At 50.9% G+C, this 22,010-nt stretch overlaps 6 protein-coding genes across 6 annotated transcripts; 3 read left to right on the forward strand and 3 right to left on the reverse strand.

The window, feature by feature from the left end:
* Positions 1-690: 690 nt before the first annotated feature.
* Positions 691-2,012, forward strand: HO133_008148 (uncharacterized protein; the record flags this gene model as incomplete). Its single annotated transcript, XM_037299016.1, has 4 exons — positions 691-966; positions 1,018-1,050; positions 1,324-1,394; positions 1,445-2,012. The coding sequence occupies 4 exons, from the start codon at positions 691-693 to the stop codon at positions 2,010-2,012; spliced, it is 948 nt and encodes a 315-aa protein (XP_037156352.1).
* Positions 2,013-6,786: 4,774 nt separating this feature from the next.
* HO133_008149 (uncharacterized protein) lies at positions 6,787-7,927 on the forward strand (the record flags this gene model as incomplete). Its single annotated transcript, XM_037299017.1, has 2 exons — positions 6,787-7,356; positions 7,400-7,927. 2 exons carry the CDS (start codon positions 6,787-6,789, stop codon positions 7,925-7,927), a joined length of 1,098 nt encoding a protein of 365 aa, XP_037156353.1.
* Positions 7,928-10,992: 3,065 nt separating this feature from the next.
* On the reverse strand, positions 10,993-11,354 carry HO133_008150 (uncharacterized protein; the record flags this gene model as incomplete). The annotated part of the gene is made up of 2 exons (XM_037299018.1): positions 10,993-11,119; positions 11,158-11,354. The coding sequence occupies 2 exons, from the start codon at positions 11,352-11,354 to the stop codon at positions 10,993-10,995; spliced, it is 324 nt and encodes a 107-aa protein (XP_037156354.1).
* Positions 11,355-13,574: 2,220 nt separating this feature from the next.
* Positions 13,575-15,069, reverse strand: HO133_008151 (uncharacterized protein; the record flags this gene model as incomplete). The annotated part of the gene is made up of 2 exons (XM_037299019.1): positions 13,575-14,438; positions 15,016-15,069. 2 exons carry the CDS (start codon positions 15,067-15,069, stop codon positions 13,575-13,577), a joined length of 918 nt encoding a protein of 305 aa, XP_037156355.1.
* Positions 15,070-15,178: 109 nt separating this feature from the next.
* Positions 15,179-17,188, reverse strand: HO133_008152 (uncharacterized protein; the record flags this gene model as incomplete). The annotated part of the gene is made up of 2 exons (XM_037299020.1): positions 15,179-16,305; positions 16,357-17,188. 2 exons carry the CDS (start codon positions 17,186-17,188, stop codon positions 15,179-15,181), a joined length of 1,959 nt encoding a protein of 652 aa, XP_037156356.1.
* Positions 17,189-18,141: 953 nt separating this feature from the next.
* Positions 18,142-18,931, forward strand: HO133_008153 (uncharacterized protein; the record flags this gene model as incomplete). Its single annotated transcript, XM_037299021.1, has 2 exons — positions 18,142-18,824; positions 18,877-18,931. 2 exons carry the CDS (start codon positions 18,142-18,144, stop codon positions 18,929-18,931), a joined length of 738 nt encoding a protein of 245 aa, XP_037156357.1.
* Between the last annotated feature and the right edge of the window lie 3,079 nt (positions 18,932-22,010).

The following is a 22,010-nucleotide window of genomic DNA, read 5'->3' on the forward strand; positions in this document are numbered from 1 at the left end:
AGAAAAAGGAAAAAAGGAAAAAAAGACAGAAGGTGTGCACACCAATGATGCCAAAGTTCGAAAGTCCGTCACTGGTGGCAATGACGCCAAACCTCTCGAGGCAAGTTTACGCGAGTAGAGGGCATAGAACGCCAAGATATGTACGAGTAACGGATCCAACGGGTGGTGCACCTATTGCGAGGCTTTTTTTAGAGGGCTCTCGCAGCATATCAATGACAGGAAACCAAGCATATTGTGACAGTTTGATCTGTCGCCGAAGTCTGTAGACTTGGTAAACATGACTGAGAGGCTAAAGCAGACAGCGTCGCTCTTGGCTCACAACAAGAGCAACTGGCTCCAGAGTATTTTCCGCTACCCTGATCGTTTGCGTACGGGTAAAGCGACATTAAAAGGCTTCAGCCTGACCATATTGTATACGACTTTTGTACTGATGTACTCTCGGTACCAGCGTGGCAGTGTTGCATTAGCGCTCGAACTACGAATGCACACTCAATAACAGGGCGTTGACCATATCACATCGATGATCTTTTGGGAAGAGGCTTAGCACACCACCATTTATTTCATTCTATCAGCATGCGTCGACATTATAATCGATAATTTCCTCTTCTTGAGTTTTCAACTGCAATGCTTTCTCTCGTCCCATGATCCCTGCCTCTGTTGAATTGTTGAAAGTGCTGAGTTTGGCCCAGCATGATCTCTGCCGAATCTCAAGGGGGCCCAAATATCGCCCTCATCACCATAATATGCAGTTGGACATTTTTGGTGGTTGCCTTGCTAGGCGTCAGCCTCCTTATCTGGGCCCGGCGAACCAGGAAAAAAGGCCTGGGCCTAGACGTCTATCTGACCGTTCTTGCCTTGGCGACGACTATCGCCCTTGTAGCGCAGACCACGTGGGCTATCGCGGATGAAGGTCAGGATGATCATGAGGCTGAAATCTCGAGGACAAAATTCGCCGTGGTCGTAAGGGTAGGTCTCTTCGGTCTGGCTCTAAGTTACGTATATTGACACGATAGGCAGTCACTTCTGGTGAATCAGACTCTATGGGGATTGGTAAATTCATTGGTTCGAATGAGCGCTATAATGTTAATCGGAACGATATTTGGGGTCTCATCCAGTATGAAAATGATCGTACGGTTGCTACTGGTCTTGTCTATCCTCTACGGACTAGTAGTCTTCCTAGAAGTATTCTTGATCTGCCGTCCTATGGCAGTAGACTGGAACGCTCAGATTGATGGTACCTGCGGGGACCAAATTGTATCTTACCTCGTACTCGAGGTACTCGGTCTTCTTCTCAATTTCAGTGTTTTGATGGCACCACTACAGTGTATCTGGAGGCTACAGATGGAAAGGGCTACAAAAATGTCTATTTCAACTCCGTTTTCGGTCGGCGTCTTGTAAGTTATCCTCAATCCTGGACCTAGTACATGTATTGATTGGTAGACAGAGTCTTCATCGTCACTGGACTACGGATCCAGGCTCTCCGCATGGTCAATGCCCCCGACTTCACCTACTCGAAAGGCTACCTTGGTCTGCTCACTACCTTAGGTGCATCCCTTGGAAACATCTTCTGTTGTGCGCCATTTGCACCATTGATATACCAGCAATTGCGGAAAGCGTATCTCAAACGCGTGTCAAGGGCTGTCCATATCGACGAGGAAAACGCTGCGGCAGCCTCTGAGACCCTAGATGAGATCTCGCTTCCCATGACCGAAGATAATGCTACTCAGACTCATGACAGAAATATACTGATCGGCGTGTCAACGGTTACCCATATCGACGAGGAAAACGCTGCGGCAGCCTCTGAGACCCCAGATGAGATTTCGCTTCCCGTAATTAGGGATCACACGACTCAGACTCGCGGTAGAAGCCTACTCAAAAGCGTGTCAAGGGCTGTCCATCAAGGCACCCAATGGTCCAGACGGTCCGTCCAGAAGCCTGGACCGGTCCAATTGAAGCTGTTTTCCCTCCACTTAGATGAACCGGTCGAGACAAACTTGGACCGTGCGTCGTAATGGTGCAAGGGCCTAAAACCAGAACAATATGTGAGACTCTCAAGGAAGCTTAGGGCCGCCCTCAGACAAAAGTTCGTTCTCGATCAGCCCTATCGCTACTAAAATCATGCCTATGATCCTCAGGTATTCGCCACAAAATACGCTCACAAATCAGACCATCGGACCGATAGTCAAAATCGTCCGTCCAAACACCTTGACCGGTCCATGACCGTCAATCCGAGCCCCTGAATTGCTCCGGTATGTTGGACCAGTGGACCATTAGGGACCAATAATCCGGACCGTGGGGGCGGACCGTTGGACGCCTTGCAGTGTCCATATCGACGAAGAAAACGCTGCGCCAGCCTCTGAGACCCCAATTGAGATGTCGCCTCCCATGGCCGAGGATAAAGTATTCAGACTCTTGGCAAAAGGATACGATGGAGCGTGGACGGTTGTGTCGCTAGTGCCGAACCGCCCCCATACGGCGGATTACAAAAGCACCGCAAGTTTTGAGAAGTATGGGAGCAAGGGTCGTGTTTGTAATGCGTAAAGATCTCTTGGTCATACTCATCACTCTCACCAATCTCACCTCTGCGTACCACGAACGATCAATGGTGATCATGGTTTTGGCATGTTTCGCTCGATTTGCATTTAGCTGAGTATGGCTGGTGCCGCAACACCTGACATAGGTAGCCTGGTTGAGAGGCAACACTCATACACCCAGAAGCGTTTGAGTGGCACAAGTCATTCCCGGGTATCGTACCGCGTTCAAAATCTTACCATCGTCACCGTGATACCATGTCAAATACATGCAGATGGGTTGGCATTTCAGGCATGCTCGCTGCGAAACCTACCACAATTGACACTGACACCTCTTTGCATACCAATGCGCAAACAATAGCAACGCACATGGGTCCCTCTGCCCCAGTAGCTGCTAGTAGTCTGGGTGCCCGCAGCCAAGGAAGCTCCCAAACATCGAACCGAAGTTGTGGGTGTTGCACTCAATGTTGATTACCTGCGCGAGAATTTGATGCATACGCAAGATAAAGATTATTGTTTTGTAACAATGCATTGTCAAGTTTGCAGAGTCGGATGAGTTCGGACGGGAAGTTTCTGCAGCTCCGATCTAGGTGAAGCAGAAAAAAAGCAGATTGCATGAAGTCCGGGACTATGAGACAGAACACGCCATCCGCTCTCAGTGGGTCTGCCATCTCCCAGATCTCCTTTTTCCCTCGCTCATCTTCACCCGATCGAGGTCTGATGGCGAACTTGGCTTGAGAGGTCGAGCTTCCTCTGCTGTCTTGATATAGATAGACGAGTGCAGAAGGTGCCGCAAAATTCTTATATTGCTTGCACATTGGCTTACTTCCAGCACAATGCATGTTCAGAGCCATTTCTCGCGTCAATTACCTTGACCTTGCGAAAGTTACGATACCCACAGCCCCGTCGGGACCTTTTATGCGTTTTCAGTCTGCGAATAGTCTCTTTGCCGCCTGGGGCTTTTGTAACAGGTACAGCCATGTATGAATATATCTATCTGCCTTGCTCGAGCGCGATCTGAAGTGCTAGTACGGCGGACGACGGCTGACACTACGACAAAACCAAAAAAAAATTCTCATTTCGTTTTTTTCTTTGCGATTTCTAGTAACTCTCTCCAAAATATTCTTTTTAGAATATTCTCAACTCTTCGAGAGGTACTTTTTGAGGCACTCTTTAGGGGCTACTCTCCGGGGTACTCTCCGGGATACTCTCCGGGGTACTCTACGGGGTACTCTGGGGGGTATTTTTCCGAGTACTCTTCGAGGTACTCTCCGGGATATTCGTCCGGGTACTCTTCGAGGTACTCTCCGGGGTACTCTCATTACGATTAAATATTTTATGAAGTTCTTCGCAAAAAAAAAAAAAAAAAAAAAAAAGAATTCGCGGGAAGTTCCGTGGAAAGTCCCGTAATTTTTTTTTTTTTTTTTCTTTTTTTGCGAAGAACTTCATAAAATATTCGATCGTAGTGTTAGTTATTATCCGTTGTAAGTACCCGGAAAAGTACCCGGAAGAGTACCCGGAAGAGTACCCGGAAGAGTACCCGAAAGAGTACCCGAAAGAGTACCCGAGAGAGTACCCGAGAGAGTACCCCGGAGAGTACCCCGGAGAGTACCCCGGAGAGTAGCCCCTAAAGAGTAGCCCCTAAAGAGTGCCTCAAAAAGTACCTCTCGAAGAGTTGAGAACTAGAAATCGCGAAGAAAAAAATGAAAAGAGAATTTTTTTTTGGTTTTGTCGTAGTGTCAGCCGTCGTCCGCCGTAGCTAGGGCGGTCATTCACTGTCTCCCGAGCTGGCGACAGAAGGAAAGTGCTGAATGTTGGCAAAGCTACTCTGTGGTGATACAGTGTGAGCGTTCAAATCTGGAGGAGACGGGTATTTGTGAGGTTCAGAACTCCGGTTCTGGCCTCCTCGCGTTGCAAGACTTTGACTCGGAACTCAGATTTAGAGGCTGACAGTAGGGCGAGCAGGCGCAAAAAGGGACTCTACAGGTGGACACAGACAACGGTAGATTCATTGTGGACAAACTCCTATTAGGTTTTCGGACTAATCCGAGATGCCTAGAATCATGCTTGACCTCAGACCCAAGCTTGCACGATTGAAGCGCTGACCAAGACAAATTTCATCAACACGTCCGTAACTCTACCCAAAGAGCTTTCCATAGACCAATGCGAGAATGTAGATTCAATCAATCGTGTGCTGGGGAGCTTTTATTTGTACCAGTTGCATAGTGATAGGCTCTACTATTCCCACAAGCAACGTCAGCTCAAGCATGTCCTTCGTAGCCGCGTTCACATACGTCGTCGTCTGGAAGGCCTCGAGCAATCATCAGAACCCTACGCCAGGCCATCATTGACAAAGTCGATTGCAGCTGTGTGTAATTTATGTTCTGATTTACCCCATCTTGTATTGCTATCAGTTGCTGCGTTGACAGCGAAACGTTGGCGCCATCAACGTGCTGCGAAACGAGTCGCAATTCTCAACTTTGGTTTTCGCAATTTGTCTAGACGCATCCGGGGCTGCTTCATCAACTTCTTTTTATTCAGGTATGATGTTCTCATGTACTTCCGGAACCACAAATAATCGGCTGCCTCAGGTCCTTGCTTGTTGCGGAGCCCCTCGTAGAGTTTCCTCAGGGACCTCTGACAATTGTTCCAGAGTAGCGTATATTTGCCAAAATCCTTCATGATACTATCGCCGATACCGTCGATGCTTTCTCTGGTCATGTGCGTCCAGCCGATCAGACCAATATGGAAGCTTCCGTCTTCCGGGTAACCGGTTTCAAGGATGTACTTCTTGCGGATGTCTAGGTCAAGAAGAATGGGCTTCGAGCGGAAATGGGAACGATTTCCGTTGCGGCCATCCACGGTTTCCGAAAGTGCATGTCATCTCTTTTCACATTGCCACTCCGGACCTTACAGAGCTCATACTTGGTGAAAGAATTCTCAACGAGGTCGTGCACAATGCAGGCCCAATGAGATAGATCGCCAGCCGTTTGATCGCAGGAGAACCAAACTTGCGAGCCGAGATCGGTTCGCTCTTGTTCTTTTTGGCGCCGGATAATGTCATTACCTGTTCCCAAAAGCCTGCTTTGCAATTTTGCAGCGAGAGGCGGTACGTAATTTCCACCTAGGGGGGGAGATTTCTTACGAAAGAATTGGTGATATCTTTCGAGGACTGATCTCGCCAGGCCTGCGGGCATAGAGGAGCCGTTTATGAAGACTACTTCAGGACCGAAGCGCCCGAAGTACAGCTCTCATTTCTAGAGGTCATTATAGTATGGCTCGACCTGAGGAAGTCTTTCACGCTCCCGTGCTTGCTAATCAATCTCCCTAAGCATAGGTTGCGACATGGCGAACAAAGAAGTACAGCTGGATCCAAAGACTTTGTAGAGGAATTTCATTCTCTCGAGAAGCACTCAATTTACTGTAAGACTGCGAAGCGAGGGGGTAGGTGTGAGTGGCATTTCGCTATCTTCGACGAGGGAACTCAGTGTTGATTGAAGAACGCAGTACTCTAGGACTAGGGAAAAGCCTTTTGTAGCCGACGTATTGCACACGACACCTACATATTTGGTACAGCCAGCCGTGCATAGCCTAGACTCTGCCGTGGTGACTCCGCCATTGTGAGCTCATCTTCCACTTTCAAGGGGACGAATCGGAGCATCTTGTCTACAAGAATGGGGGGCTACTTGTGACAAGGACACGTTGACTGAATTAAATCTGGCCGCTGTGCTGTGTGATGGAGGGTAAGAATGGCATAAGCAGCGGCAGTGCCGTGTAATGGAGGGTAAAAGCTTGGCATCCTCGCGTGTTTCCCGCCCTTTCTCCGTACAAATCTTGGTCATCATGCGCCGACAGGAGATTCCTGATATCTGCACATTTGGGGCGGTAATATGTGACAACTTTGGGGGGCGGCGGCTACCTCGTATAAGTATCCATTGGGGGTGTATGGAGGTCGGCACTAAAAGTCCTGAGCATGCCAAGAAAAGGGTCCAACGTAGGGCTGACTCCGTACTTTCTCGAAATATCGCGGAGGGTCGCCATGGAGGTGATGTACGTCTCCGCATAACTCGACTGATTCATCATTAGATTAATGAGGCCATTCAACAATATTGCAATATTTGCCCGGAGTGCCGAGTGCCAAGAGATTTAATTTAGTGTTGCTCAGGGTTTTTGGTGCCGACCTCCATACTTGCAACGCAAGTTTTGAAACAATCAACAGCCCTTCCGACAGTGGTCATCTCCACCAACGAGCTTGATGTATCACAACCCTTCAGCGCGCTCGTGGAAGAGCAAACATATTGTCAGGCCATCTGTTTTGAAGTTCCACCAGACGTTACCGGACTACGGTAAGACGCCGCTTATAAAACTACCGGCAAAAGTGGGTGAACAGCTGGGGGTTGGGGCCATTCTCCTCAAAGACGAGTCCCACCGCTTTGCCTTACCATCCTACAAGATCCTCGGAGCATCATGGGGATGCGTCTGCACCATCACCCACTGCCTAGGCATTCTCCCATCAGCGCCTTTATCTCGAATTAGGCAACTCGTCGCAGTCGTCCACTATACTTTCTACACAGCTACGGATGGCAATTGGGGTCGAGCGGTAGCTCACATGGCCAAGTTTCTGGGAGCAAATGCCCTCATATACGTGCCGAAAGTCATGGTCGAGGCGACGAAGCAGAAGATCAGACAGGAGGGGGCTGAAGTGATTGTGGTTGATGGGGACTATGATATGGCTGTGAAGGAAGCGGAAAGAGCTGCGATTACACAGCCCCGTGGGTTGTTGATTGAAGACACGGCTTGGCCAGGGTATGAAGAGATTCCGCAGGTGAGTATGATGAGTTTGTCCTGAAACACGCTGAAACACTCAGTGGGTCGTCGATGGCTACTCCACCATGATGGTCGAAATCGATGAGCAGTGTCAAGAGCTGACCGGCAGACCTCTCAACCTGATCATTTGTCCCGTCGGCGTGGGTTCTCTGGCACAAGCTGTAGTAGCGCATTACAAGAGCCGAGATGCGCCGTCTACGGTGATGGCGGTCGAGCCTGACACGGCCGCTTGTTTAAAGACGAGCCTTGAGAGCGGTCAGATGACGTCTATATCTACAGGCAATACTACAATGTGCGGCATGAATTGCGGCACGGTCTCGATGACTGCTTGGCCATTCTTGCGCAACGGTGTCGATGCTAGCATCACGGTCACCGATGATGAGTCTGCAGAGGCTCAAGAGATGCTAAAAGACATGGAGATTAGCATGGGTCCGTGCAGCGCCGCAACACTGGCAGCGCTATTTAGCATCTCTGAGGAGGAAAAAGAGACGTTGCATCTCAATCGTGATTCGGTGATTGTTCTGCTGGGGACCGAAGGTGCAAGAGGCGAAGCCTTCGATATGTCGTAAAGCCCGTGCTGCGTGTGATTTCGTTTTTTGTTTTTGTCTTTTGTGCTTTGGTTTTTTGGTTTTTTGGTTTTTGATTTTTTCTTTTTTTTCTTTCAAAGAATTGTACGGGAAAAAGCGTAGTATTTCATATCCGTCAACCGAACAATCCAGCGTTCTAAATTCAAATCACCAGCAAGCACTCTTGAATTCCAAACTAGGAACCAAAATGTCATGGCCGCCTCCAAAGATGCGGAAATGTGAGAGGCGGCCTCTCATCACACACCTCACAGCATCCATACGCCGGCGAAGCCTCTTTAGAGTGTGGTTGATATGGACCAAGTACACTCCGACTCCAAACGTTGTTCGAATCATAGTACCTTCCGAGCTTGTATCTCTGCAGCCGTCTCTTGCCCTTGTACATCACCATCCGCTGCCCGTATTTCTCTTCTCTCGGTACGTAAGCAATCGCTCTACTCATCATAGCCAACGACAGCTTCGCTTCGAAAGCAGGCGTCACGCCTCCAACGGTCACCGAATGCCTAACGCCATGGATCGCAGCCAGTGTTTCCAGCACATTCTGACTTGTTCGCAGACAAGACAAAGGGAAATAATGTCCTTTTCTAAAGCATCTATTGAAAAGGATCGCTACATTCTGCAACGAATGGTCATCGCCTCCAAAGCCGGTTGCGAAAGCCGCTAACCTTGCGTAGTACTCCAAATACACTGGTTTCGCCCCTGTCCATGGAAAGGTAGGCAGCCGAACCTCAATGGTACACTTCTTAATCATTTTCGCGTACCTTTCCGACACGACCGTCAAATTATCCCGAAAATCATGAAACGGTGGCTGATAAAATTTTGGAGCTCTCACGTGAGGGTGCCTTCTGGTAATGGCAAGGACAAATTGAAACTCATTTTCCCCATAAAGTACGCTCGCCGCCTCATCATGAATTGTCTTGCTCAATCGCAGCAAAGACAATTCAAGCGTGGGGTCCCCGGTATCCGCATCCCGGAGACCAGTGTACGACTGGTGAAGTGAGACATACGACGGATGATTCGCTCTGTGTCTCTGGACAGTCGCGTCGATCTCTCTGTCGCTCTTGTCCAGAGTTGGCGTCGCCCAGCCTTTGTTGTAATGCTGTAGTTCGGAGGGGGGCTTTATGATCTTTAAGGGTGCCATGAGGCAGCAGCGATAAATCATCAGACGGATCTCTATTGGAAGGTCGAGAAAGGAGATGCCGAGACGTTCGCGGTTCACCGAAAGGGGAATTGCGTCAACTGGTCGGAAGCCTACCACACAGGACAATATCAGCTCATTGTTGGACAAGGAACTTTTTCAATCGACCGAGGGAAATGGGTAGTGTGACATACCCAAATGATCTCCTGCAGGGTCGATCACTAATTTCCTTCGTTTACGACTTCTCTTTGGAAAGATGCATTTCTTGTCCCCCGGCAGTCCTTGTATCATCGTCAAAAGCCATGGAAGAATCCATCCACAAATCTCTGCGGCAGATTTGAGTCATTTATACTGTATAGAAGCGAATGCAAAATTTCCCTTTCGGTATCGCACAAATGCGCGATTAAACCCGCTCAAAATCCGCCATTCATTGGCAATGATCTTAAACACGTACGCATCTTCTAGAAACTTCTTCTTTTTCTTCTTCTTCTTCTTCTTCTTCTTCTTCTTTTTTTTGCTATCATCCTTTATTTGTCCATAATAGAGACCATCAGCTCCTTCTCTCCTCTGACTAATTCGCTGCCCTCGTGCGTTAAAGCTGGCAAATCTTTCTTTTTGCATTCTCGGTCCCTGTCCAGTCAACATGCAAAATACAAGCCAGTCTTGAGAACCCAGATCTGGGCTTCCCATAGACCAAATCAGCGACACCTGCATCGCCTGTCAATGTCTTTCATGTCCTCTGCATGATCGGATGGATCGGTGATCTAGCTGATGGGCGGTTTTGTCGGTATCTTCCCGCTGTGGGGATAGGACAGGCAGGTAGATGGATGGATGGATAGATGGAGGCACGACGCCATGTCGGATTCCTCTGGTCATACTGCCGAGGACGGACGTTTGGTCCTTTGCGCAATGGCGTTTCGGCGATACGTCCCGCTGCCCGCTGGCATTCTTTTGCACGATGGCGAGTCCTTCGACCGGAACTGCTGGGTTGAGGTGATGAAGTGGGTGCAAACGGTTGCTGGGTTTGCGTCTAGAAGTTTGTGTCGTGTTCGTGGATGTGTGGGATAGAGGGAGGAGCCAAGAGGCTTTGGAAAGATAATGCAGTTTTTTTTTTTTTTTTCTTTTTTCTTTTTTCTTCCATGCGTTGCTAAAGAAGTCTCGGCGTCAACGACATTCGAAATGAATTTGAGTTTGGCTTAAGGTGGTATATTCTACCCAACGAGAAGCTGCCGGGTAAGAATTATCCCTTCCCATATCTTCCTAGTCGGCAAAAACTTCTTATTGTTGCAATCCCGCTTTCTGGACTCCTGCGTATGTATTGCGCTGTACATGTGCATCTGCATATCTCTCTCCCTCTCCCTCTGGATCATTTATCACCTACTTCCGTGAGTACACACACACATACATACACACATACACCCTCACACCCAACCAATTAACCAACAAAACATCACTTAGTCCCCAACCGCTGCATTCAGCCCCTGCCCCCATCCCCAACCCTTCTCATCTCTCATCTCTCACCCCGACGGCAGCGCCCGCCGCCCCGTCGCCAACCCAGCAAACGTGACGCGCATCGCGGGCTGGAACCGGGTCTCGGCCGGCGACTAGAGCGTGGATGTTGGAGCGGTCGTTGAGATGGCGATGGGGGTGAAGAGGGGTGTTGCTGTTGGCCAGGGGGTGGATGGGGGTGGGGATGCGGTTGTGGATGTGGATGTTTAGCTGGCTCTGGTGAGAAGAGGGGTGTTGCTATGACTGTGGCTGGACTGGGAGCGCTTGTGGTTGTGGTTGTGTTGAGTATACCCGGCTCTGGTGAGAAGAGGTGTGTTGCTGGACTGGGGGTGCTTGTGGTTGTGGTTGTGGATGTGGATATGGATACATCAAACACAGCCGGCTCGAAGAGTGCAGTTGTGAGTCACTGCACGGATGTATCCAGCACAGCCATTTCCGTTTCCGGCTCCGGGGACGCTGTCGCTGGGCCGGATGTCATGAACGCCGTGCCGTCGTTTCGGACCAGGAAGGGGCGGTCGTTGGAGGTGGGTCTCACTATCGTTGATGGTGCGGAGTGAGGAATAAGTACCGTCGATGATGAAGAAGAATCGTCCGCCGATGCTGCTTCTTCTTCTTCTTCTTCTTCTTCTTCTTCTTCTTCTTCTTCTTCTTCTTCTTCTTCTTCTTCTTCTTCTTCTTCTTCTTCTTCTTCTTCTTCTTCTTCTTCTTCTTCTTCTTCTTCTTCTTCTTCTTCTTCTTCTTCTTCTTCTTCTTCTTCTTCTTCATCATCCGCCTTCCCTAAATCAATCAGCACCTCACTCCCACACACCCACCACACACACAAAAACACACCAAAGACACCCGCACCCACCCACTCACCCGCACCCTCACCCCCACCGCAACACGCCCCCCCGACCCAGAGCCCCGTGCACCCTTCCCCCACGCCCCGGGTTCCAAGCCCGGAATCGGTCTAGGGTTAGGATTCCCGGCCGCGAGCAGGGGAGGGCGGGCGTGCGGGGTGAGGGGGTTGATGGGGGAGATGTTGTTGGGGTGGGGTGGGGTGGGGGTTGGGAGGGAGGAGGAGGAGGGGGGAGGGGAGGAGGGGGGGAGGGAGGAGGGGGAGGGTTTCTTTTTTTGGGGGGGGTTGGGGGGTTGGGGGGTGTCATTTTTTTTTGAGGGGGGGAAGGTGTTTGTTTTTTGGATGAGGGAGGGAGGAAGGGGGAGAGGGAGAGGGAGTCGTTGGGTGGGATGCTCTTTTGGGGGGGGGATGAGAAAGGGATGGGGATGGGGATTCTGCGGGCGGGAGGAGGGGACTTAAATACGCTCCCTTTTCATCCATATATAACTAGATGCATGCATGGGAGGAGTGTAAACGTGGCGAGATTGCGTCCGCTGGGGTGGAAGTCTTGAAGGAATTGACTGATTGACTGATTGATTGATTGATTGATTGATTGACTGATTGACTGACTGAGATGTTGGCCATCACAAGACCCAACATTCAAAACACCGCCATCGACCAGCAAACAACTCCCAGTCAGCAAAACACCGGTCACGCATCAGTCATTCGACAACAACCAACAATCTCCTCCACGCCTGTCAACAACCGCGGCGCTCGTGCCCACATCCCGGGATCCAACCCACCACCCACTCACCTTCTCCAGCACGAGACTTGCCACATCGAACCCCTTGCTCCTGCCCCATCGTACACCTTACTCACGCCCATCATCTGCGCTCTTCCCCGAACATGTGGCGCCAGGGTCGAACAGGAAAGGGGCGCGCTATACCTCCCCTTTTCCGGGCGATGGTGGCGCCGGGTTGCCTTGGATATTGCCACCGGCGAGGTCGCTCATGGGATCACCGACGGACCGGGATGCAGTGGCCTCCGGCGCTCAGGACGGCTAGCCCTCTGGGCTCATGTTGAGGTGGCAGCGTCAGGGTGCCGGAATCGGGATGTGGCGTACGACGGGGTTCCTGTTGTTGTACCGCCGGTGCGGTAGCTGGATGGCGTAGCAGGCGGGGGGGGGACGTGCTTTCTTCTGGATCAGCGTCGGAGGAAGATGGGGTCTTGGCTGGAAGCGAAAAGTAGCTTCTCGGAAAGGGGTGGTGATTCTTGGCGCGATGCCTCGAGGTTCGGTTTCGCGTCGGAGCCTTGAGGTTTTACGTTTGCATTGTCGAGGTTGAGTCTGGCACGAGGGCCCGGGTTCTGCGGCAGAGGGTTCGGTAGACGGATGTCAAGTCTTTCCTTGAGATTGTCGCTGCTGGCATATGCGGGAGAGTAGAGTAGCCATGGTAGGTGTTGCTGTTCTTAGGTTGGATGTCCTTTTTGGCAACTTTCATCTCCGATTCGTGAAGGATAGGGCAGAGGTCATGTGCCAGGGTATAGATCTGGGAGTGGCTGTGAAAGAGTGCGAGGGGCTTTCGTGGGGTAAGCGAGGCCATTGGTGGAGAAGGCATTGCTGATGGAGAAAGTAGTGCTCAGTTTGCTTCTGAGATCGCTTAGAGGGACAGGTCTTTTGGGAGAAGAGGAGAGGCTGGCGAGATCGATGATAGGATGGAGCAGGTCGCTAGGCAAAGATGACATGTGGAAAGTGTGTTTGCGTTTTCGCTTTTTCCTGTTGCTTTTTTCCGATGTGAGATGTGAACGAGAATCTACAAAGTCAACGAAAATAGAGTGGCAACCACGGAAGTGCAGAAAGGGTGTAGTTTCAACTTCTTCTCATAGAGAACTGGTCAGACAATTAAGACGGCTTCCTTTGTTGTGAGACTTACGACGATGACGTTGCTGTTCAATAAGTCTGGGTAGATTGCCTAGATAAGAAAAGGTATTGCGTGCTTTCTTAGATCAGCTGCATGTCAATGGCCGTGGTGGCGGGATGCTACGGCCTACGCTCTGCATGAGCTTGGAGGAAGCACTGCCCTTAATTTGATTCATTGCGCTAGAACCTCTATTTCTGATGAGTGAGAACGTACGACAAGCACGCTTTGTTCGCAATACCATTCTCAGCGTCATTGAGCGGGTTCGTCGCCTTTCGCCGTCCGGTCTAGACCAGGACTTCCACTATAGCCTTCAGGAGCCACATCGTCCGAAGGATCTTGCCGGCTTGAACGAGGCCGCTCCTTCCTTTGTAGCAAGGACCATTCTTTCTTTCTCAAGGCTCTCCTCTCTTTCTCAAGCTCCGTACGTTCGTGATAGAGCTGTCGCCAGGCGGCTGCGAGCTGTGCATCACGGCTTGAAGACTGGTTTCGACGTGGGCGCCGTGCCGACGAACGCATGGAGCTTTGGGTTCTGTGGTCAGGTTGAGTGGATGTAGTAGAGCCCCCAGATTGCGAAGCCTCCTCTGGACTACGGGAGCCGTGTCGAGTAGAAATCGACGAAGGCGAGGAGCGATCCGTCCCGCTTTCGATGCGGTTGTTGAGTGACGGCAGAGCATCGGGGACGCGAGCTCTATGTTCTTCAAATGCCAGTGCCGGTATACTCTCTTCAGAATCCCACCAGGAGGCTGCGTGGCCAGGTTCCCGGCCGAAGTTCTCACGGTCGTAGAACGCTGTAGGCCTCAGCCGAGAGCCAGAGTCATAGATGTAGCGCTGTTCCTCGAAAGAAAGCGGTTGAGGTAGGTCATAAATTCTCCAGTTATCGTTGAACGAATCATCGAGAGGGTGACGAGCTCTAGAAACCGCGGGACGTGACCACTGGGCGTTGACGAACGCTGCAGCTCGATGACGCCGTGTCCTAGAAGAGTCGCGATCGACTTCATCGGTGTCTTCATAGATTTGGTTTAAGTCTAATGACGAAAATGGCACAAAATCGCAATCTTCGCTGGAATAAGCGCTATCATCATGAAACGAGCGGTCGAAATGTCCACCATAATGCTATGAAGGTAGACTATTCGCGTAAGCACTTGCGAACGGCTCTATATCAGAGACTGGCTGAGCTATGAGAAGGAGAACTCCACGGATAAAGAATGTGAAGGCTGCTGTTAGTTTGCCTGAACCACCGTTTACCTGATTGCAACAGCACCCGCAAACCGGGTGTTTTAATATGTTTCTGATGGGATTGGCAAACACGGCCAGATTGGACGCCTATGGTACGATCCGTAAGCAACTGTCGCGGATAGCTTGTCACGTTAAGCAAGGCTCAATGATATCATGTAGGATAATTGCAAGAATCAAGCAAAGGATAAGCGCAGTTGATGAAGAAGCGACAACGGAACTCTGTCTAGAGGCTCGATGTGTAGAGACGGATGAGAGGCCGTCAGTGCCCGATTTCGTTCATCGCCGGCTGATAATGTTGCCAAACTGCAATGCTTACAGCTCTCATTCGACAGTAGATTTCAAGCAGTGACCGTCGAGTGGAGTAAAAAGCTTGGAAACCAAAGAGACTTCTGGAACGACGAACAGCCCGCGTGTTATCGAGTCTTCAGAAGTTCAGTGATCCTCACTCCCAAACATGGCCCACAAGCTTGAGCATTCTCGCTCGTGACCGGCTCTGCATCCCGTCCATGACCAAGCAGCTACAAATTTTCTAACGGGTAGTAGCACTAAGGTAATGCGGTTCGCCAGAAAACGGCCAGCATCCGAAGCTTCCTTCGGCGGCTCCGAGCCGCGACTCTTCATATTGCATTGAAATCGAATCTCTCCTTTCCCCTCTTCACGAAGCGGATTCCGATGGCACCTTTCCGAAGCTGAAGTGTGATGATAGCTCCCATGTCCTCGTTCATCTGCCTTGTTGCTTCATCTCTGGCTTTACTCCAGACCTCGAATTTCGCTTGATCGGTCATCCTATCTACTTCATCGTCACTGACATATGCATCCACCGCCAGTTCCACGCTGTACTGCGAGAATATGAGCGCAAGGACTGCAAGTATCTCGACCTGTGCAAAGCGTCGCCCAATACAAGAGCGATGGCCTTCGCTGAAGGGAATGTAAGCACCCTTTGGTGGGCGATACAATGCCGCAGAGGTATCCGCCGCGGTGTTGACTCCCAAATCGGACGCTTCCGTGTCCGCTTCCTGCTCAGGCATACTCGCAGTATTCTTGGCGTCAGGATCCAAAATCCACCTTTCCGGCTTGAACTCTTCAAGGTCGTTGTCCAAATTTGAGAGAGGGTGCGTCGGTTTGTCGGGATTCGCGGGTGGACCGGTTGGCCATTGATTTGGGTTGCGATGCACGGCAGGTGTTATGAGAGAAATATAGCAGTCTGCTGGTACCGTGCATGTCTTGCCTCCAATTTCGAGAGGCTGAGGGCTTTCTTTCAGGGTGGATTTGGGGATGCCCACCACAGGAGCGATTAGACGCAGCTCTTCGTTGAGCACTGCACCAGCCATACTGGCAAACAATTTGGGGATGATTTTCTCATACTCAGCCTCGCTGACGGGGTGACCCTGGAAGATCTCATCGAGATCGGCTTGAAGATGTCGTTGAGCGGCTATGTTCATAGCAAGCAGGACCAAGCAGAAATGAATAGAATTGGCCGTTGTCTCATGAGCCGCAACTATGAAGACGAACGCATTGCCGAGTATTTCCCTATCTGTCAGAGTCTGTGCCAGAGGTTTCTCTCCTGTTAACGATTCCTTCGTGATACCAGCGCCCTTCACGAGAGCGGTCATCAGGTCCATACTATCGCCTTCCATCCCCTTCAAGACCGCAGCTTTCTTTTGCTGAAACATTTCATCCATGTACTTACCCCATTCAATGAAGGCTGTATGCGTTTCTTTTGTCTTTTGGAACGGCAGATGCTCTGTGGCGAGTTAGCGTGAGCCTGAAATATGTGAAGCCGTGGCGGAGTTACTCAAGAGAAATGGTGGCAGGATAAGGACCCATAGGATATTATGCAAGAGCGATCCCAGTGCATCGGTATAGCTCATGCTATGTCCCTGGGCGGTCACTGGGCTTGATACTTTGCGCTCTTCTCCGTTTTTGACACCCCCGTTGGCATGGGCTCCTTCAGTCCCCGGCCACTGTAAATGTACCCCAAAGCCGGCCCTGCTGATCACATAGAGACTCAGTCTCATTGCATCGTCCGCGAGTGTGTAAATTGTCTTGCTCTCCGTCTTTCCGGTATTGCCGTCGAACCAGTCATTGACCATCGCCTGGCATTGTTCCAGAGTCTCCGTCCATACCAGATGGTTATTCTTTTCGGAGAATGGGGGACTTGTGATCTTTCTGTGGTGCCTCCACAGTTGGCCTTCTGACGTTATCACATTGTTCCCGTATAGCTTGATAGACTCGTACACCTCGAGTGCTTTGGGGAAGTCGTTCTTTCTACCTGTGATCTGGCTGATAACGGCAGCGTCTGCTGTATAAAGTTCGTTTCGTTCGGGGCTGACAGTGATGAATGTGTCGGTGCCCAAGCGCTTGAAGGGTTCATATCGCCGGGCCCATGCCCATTCCAACGTCAAGTCAAACCATAGCTCGGTCCATGAGGCGGGCAACTTGCGCACAATAGGGACGAGGAATATTTGTGAGAGCTGATAAAGTCTATTGACCTGGTAGAAAGGGATGATCACGTAGGGAATTCCTGACGTCTTTGCGGCGGTCAGATTTCGAGCGAACTGTGTGTATATCTTCAATGCATAGAGTGCAAATGAGACCAGCAAGGCCAATACTATGGTGGAAAACATTCAAGACACTACTGGATGGAGGATGTTGAGCAATGTGAATATCAATAACACATCTCTTGGTGTGAGAGATGGAGAAGGGTATCAGCGTTCAGCAGAATGAATTTATTTGCCTTCCTTTTTGTCTTTCGTTCGATGTGTGTCACCTGTGACGTGGTATCATCAATCGCACCCCTCATACCTTACAACATACGCGTGCAAGGCTTAGTCCCGGACGATGGCAGCTTCAATCGGCTAGAGCAATGAAATCAAGGGAAAGCAAAGTCAGTAGAGAAAGACGGCCGAATTGTCACCTCTTATCTATAAAGACCAACAAAGCAAAGGCAAAGCCAAGTTTTCCAGAGAATAAGACGACCTCCCAAAGGTCCTCTAAAGTAGTCTACGGATTTATGACTCTACGTACTCTACATCCCAAGACCAAGAAAAAGCGAGCACCAGCATACTTTACTTTATTTATGCAACTCCTCCGCGCGGGCAGTCCCCTCTGAAGTTAAATCCTTAGCAGCGACGTCGTCCGTAAACCTTTGCTTTAGCTTACACCTTAAATTGATCAGAGATGGCGCCTCACCTAAAGTAGTATAGAACAGTCGAAAAGTGAACCCCGCCGGTAGTCGGCTGCACTTGGCTAACCGAGCGGGACATTCAAGCGGGGTTGACCCAAGCGAAAGTCTATCGTCGAACCTCGGATCCGACGCAATTACCTTATTAATTATAAGCCCACGCACGCAACAAAAGAAAGATGGATACGATAAGTGTATACTATACCGAGACCTCACGGAGTTGTAAAAGAAAAGGCCAACTCTACTGTGCACTCTTTACTCCATCTGCGGTAACGATCTCGCCATCCTGGTGATGAAGTTTACAAACCGCGTCATCGCCAGTGTCAATTCCTGATATGTTTGTGGGGTAAACCTCGAACCGGACGGACTCTCATTGCTTGATGAACGATAGCCATCATGCGTCGCCTTGCCTTCCACCATCTAAAACTCCTACCATTAACCAGTGGCACCGTCTGGCTGATAACGCTCCTCGCACTCCTCATCTACTGGCTAGCCGAGGGCTGCCCTCGCTATCCCGGACAGGCCAATCCCTACGTCGCCTTCATCTCCGACATCGGTGCCTTCCGCTTGCAACCCCTGTTCATGACCGGCGGCATCATCACTTCCCTCACCCTCACCGGAACCATCATCTCCGTGCACCTTGCGCGGCGTGAGCGGAGAGTATCGACTCAGAAGCCGGGAGATGAGCAGCCGCGCTATGAGAAGTGGGTTTCGATCTTGGCGTGTTTGTTCGACGTGGCGGCTTGCCCGTGCCGGATCTGCATTACCTTTTTCGACAATCATGGTCATCCGGGTCTGCATCGCAGGTTTCTGTTCCTGGCGCTGGCTGGAACGGCACTGAGCTGTATCTGCACGGCCTTTGTCCTCTGGGGTGAGATGTGGTCGGGCCCCGCCAAGGGGAATGAGCTGTTGAGGCGTAGCTGTGTGTTCAGCAACAGCCTACTTGTGTCGGAGGTCTTACTGGGAAGTACTTTCACAGGGTTGCTCTGGACAGGGCAATTTAAAAGTGGTGGGTTTGTGGAGTGGGTCATGGCGTTTGTGTTTACGTTCTATTTCTGGGCCTTTATCGGTCTCCTTGCGTAAGGAAACTCTGAGCCTGCCTTTCGAGGCCGCTTGCTGACTACTGTGCAGCTTGCCGGACGAGAAACGGCGCGATGTTAGCGAGGAGACCCCTCTTCTGCATTGACCGGCTCCGCCTGGTCGTCAGGCCTGGGAACCAAGTCTCTGCATCAGAGCTACAATTCCCTCCCAACCTCAACGTGGTTCGATGTGGCCATCTTCGTTCGGCTGAAGAAAGATTAATGGAGAAGTAGAGAGGGCAGGCAGGCCAGATTGGAGAAGTTTTGGAACCCAAAACGGAGAGGGCAAGTTCGACGCGTGACCACGTCTGACGTACTACTGAGCCAGAGCAAGCAATGCTCATTTCGGAATCAAACAGCAAGTCTCTCACCCACAATGCACTTACCTGACCACGTGGAAGTGCACAAGCTGAAGCACAGACAGACGCCAGATACGCCAGGAACTCACCCAAACTACCACGACGAGGAATGATAGCACACATCATCCAGACCAAATACTCCGCACAACAGACAACCAAACATCATCCGAAAAATGATAAACCCTTACCCCCCATTCCACACCTTCCCTCCCTCTCCCTTTGCCATCCCAATCCAGACCCGACTCCCTCCCAGCACCATGCGCACTCCCCCGACCCCGCCACCACACCTCAACCCTCGAAAATCGACCACGCGACCCAACTGCACGACCTGACGCAGGTGTACCATCGTGCGGGGGAGCAATTGGGCATGGCGAGGGCGGGTTTGAATACCGTGGTGCGGGGGTTTGCAACGTGCGAATGTGGTCAAGGGGAGATGGGGGAATGTGGTGAAGGGGAGATGGGGGAGGCGGTGTGAGGAGGGGGGATGGTAGGGAGGTAGGGGGGTTTTAATGGGGATGGAGTTGGATTGGATTGGGAGAGTGGTTGGATGGATGGTTGGTTGGTTGGGGGTTCGGATGGGGTTGCATTGGGAGAGTGGTTGGTTGGGGGGTCCCAATTTAAAGACTGAAGCAGCATGACAGGTCAACAAAGGGGATTCTCGGAGAATTCGTATTGCTCAAGCTAGCTGCATGTAACCACCATCATCCATGCGTGCCACGACGTGTTGTTCCTTTTCAAGCAAAACAGTAATCCTCTAAGCCTCGGCAGTCTCAAACGCATCCGGGAACACCCCAACGTTACGCTCAATCGGCCCCTTGTTCCTCAAGAACTGCACGTAAGCCCCATCGATCCTGACCTTGCCTTCGGCCCGCTTCTCGAGGTATTCGTCGCGGCGGAGAGGGGTGAAGCCCCAGTTCTTGGAGACGATGATCTTTTGGCGGCCGGGGAATTTGTACTGGGAGCGACGGAGGGCTTCGATGGCCGTTGCGCGGTCTGGGAAAAAAAAATCGCACCCGTCAGCAAACGCGCGGTTCCTGGAGAGAATCGAAGCGCGAAGGGGAAGGGGGTGGACGTACGGTTGTCACGGGTCCTCACGGAGAGCAAGATCTGGCCGATATTCACACGGGCGACGGTTCCGTTGGGCTTGCCCCACGCACCGCGCATTCCGGTCTGCAGCCTGTCGGCACCGGCACAGGACAACATCTTGTTGATGCGGACGACGTGGTAAGGGTGGGCGCGGACACGGAGGTGGAACCCTTCCTTGCCGGCGATTTTGACGAGATATCTGTGGGGCGAACGTCGTCAGAGTCTGCCGGTGCGGATGGGATTGAAATGGATACGGAATAGGTGGAAACGTACTTGTTGGCGCAGATGCGGGCGGCTTCGAGGGCCTCAGAGGACAGCTGCTCGTACTCGTTGGAGACCATGTGGACGCAGAGGGGGAATTCATCGACGTTGGCACGCTTGCGGCCCAGGTCGAAAATGCGGATTTTCGGATCGGGGACACCACGGTTGAAGCGGGACTTGGGATATGGCTGTGGGAAGATTTGAATTCAGCAACGATCTTGAATAGCAATTGATGGGGTCCCTGTGAGGCTTGCGCTACAGGCAGTGTCCTTCGCCCACAAAAGGCACACTGTGCGTAATTCCAAAATTTGCACTCACCTTGTTCTTGCAGTAGCGATAACATCTTGCTGGACGACGTGCCATCTCGTTGACTGCCTAGGAGATACTGCACTTCTTGCGAACGGTCTGTATGGTTAGAGGAAGGTGGTGGTTGTTGTTAAGAAAGGATGTTCATTCTGGAGTCATAATTCGCTTCGCCTTACGTTGATTTCCAAGCAGCGAATTTGCCACTAAGCCGCTTACGGATCTGGCCCTAGCCCTACAAAATACAGGTCTCCTTTGTTCGCAGGATAAAGGCAGTCTACCGGACGTTGCGCTGCTGGTAACTTCCGATGTAGTTTAGGTCTTATAGTTAGTTCTCTATCGATCTAGCGAACCGTGGCTTGAAATACTGGCCAAGAAGCACTCGGTACAAGGTTACTCATGTGCACAGAACCATAGCCAATGCACGGTGACCTTCACGTCTTATTTCTTGCTGCCGGAGGAGCTATCTCTTATGTTTATGCTGTAGCACCCGTCAAGATATCCGAGTCACCAGCGTCCAACACAGCCATCGTAGAACATCTATAGAGCTTCCCACATGCAGTACCCAGCTCGATCTATGGTAAAGAGTCAGTACGTTTGTGAACCCTCCAAAGTCTTCTATCAAGACTCCTTCGTTGGGTAAGTCCTAAAGACCAGGGTCTTGTCGTTGGACTAAAAGCGGTATGACAGGGCATGGTAGATGGATGGGCGGGAGGGCTTACGTTGTTGCCTGCAAAATGATGCCTATAAACACTGTCAGCGACAACCATCCGATCTAATCTTTGCAAAAATGCCTTACACGTTGGTCTTCGATAGCATGGAGTAATATTCCAACTCGGATTTGCCTGGATCACAAATTCGGAGTCAGAATTGCCTATCAGACGGGGATTATTGAACCTAAAAAAATGTCCGTAGAGTAAAGACTCCCGAGGCACGTCTCAAGACTCAAGGTTTGGTCCGAAAGGGGGAAGATGGACTCTGAGGACGTACGCAGAGGAGGAGTGTTTCCGGCAATGATGACCAGTTTGGCTTTTCCGGATCGAAGAGTCTTGAGGGTACTCTTGTATCCCAAGGTCACTACATAAGATGAGGTGTCAGCCATTGAGTCTTTTGAAGTAGATGATCCAGAGCTCATGACTGCTAGAAGTAACGAACCTTTCCCGCTTTTCATGACGAG

The sequence above is a fragment of the Letharia lupina genome (assembly GCF_014066315.1).
Source record: "Letharia lupina isolate WasteWater1 chromosome Unknown contig_4, whole genome shotgun sequence".
In the NCBI taxonomy this organism is placed as follows: domain Eukaryota; kingdom Fungi; phylum Ascomycota; class Lecanoromycetes; order Lecanorales; family Parmeliaceae; genus Letharia; species Letharia lupina.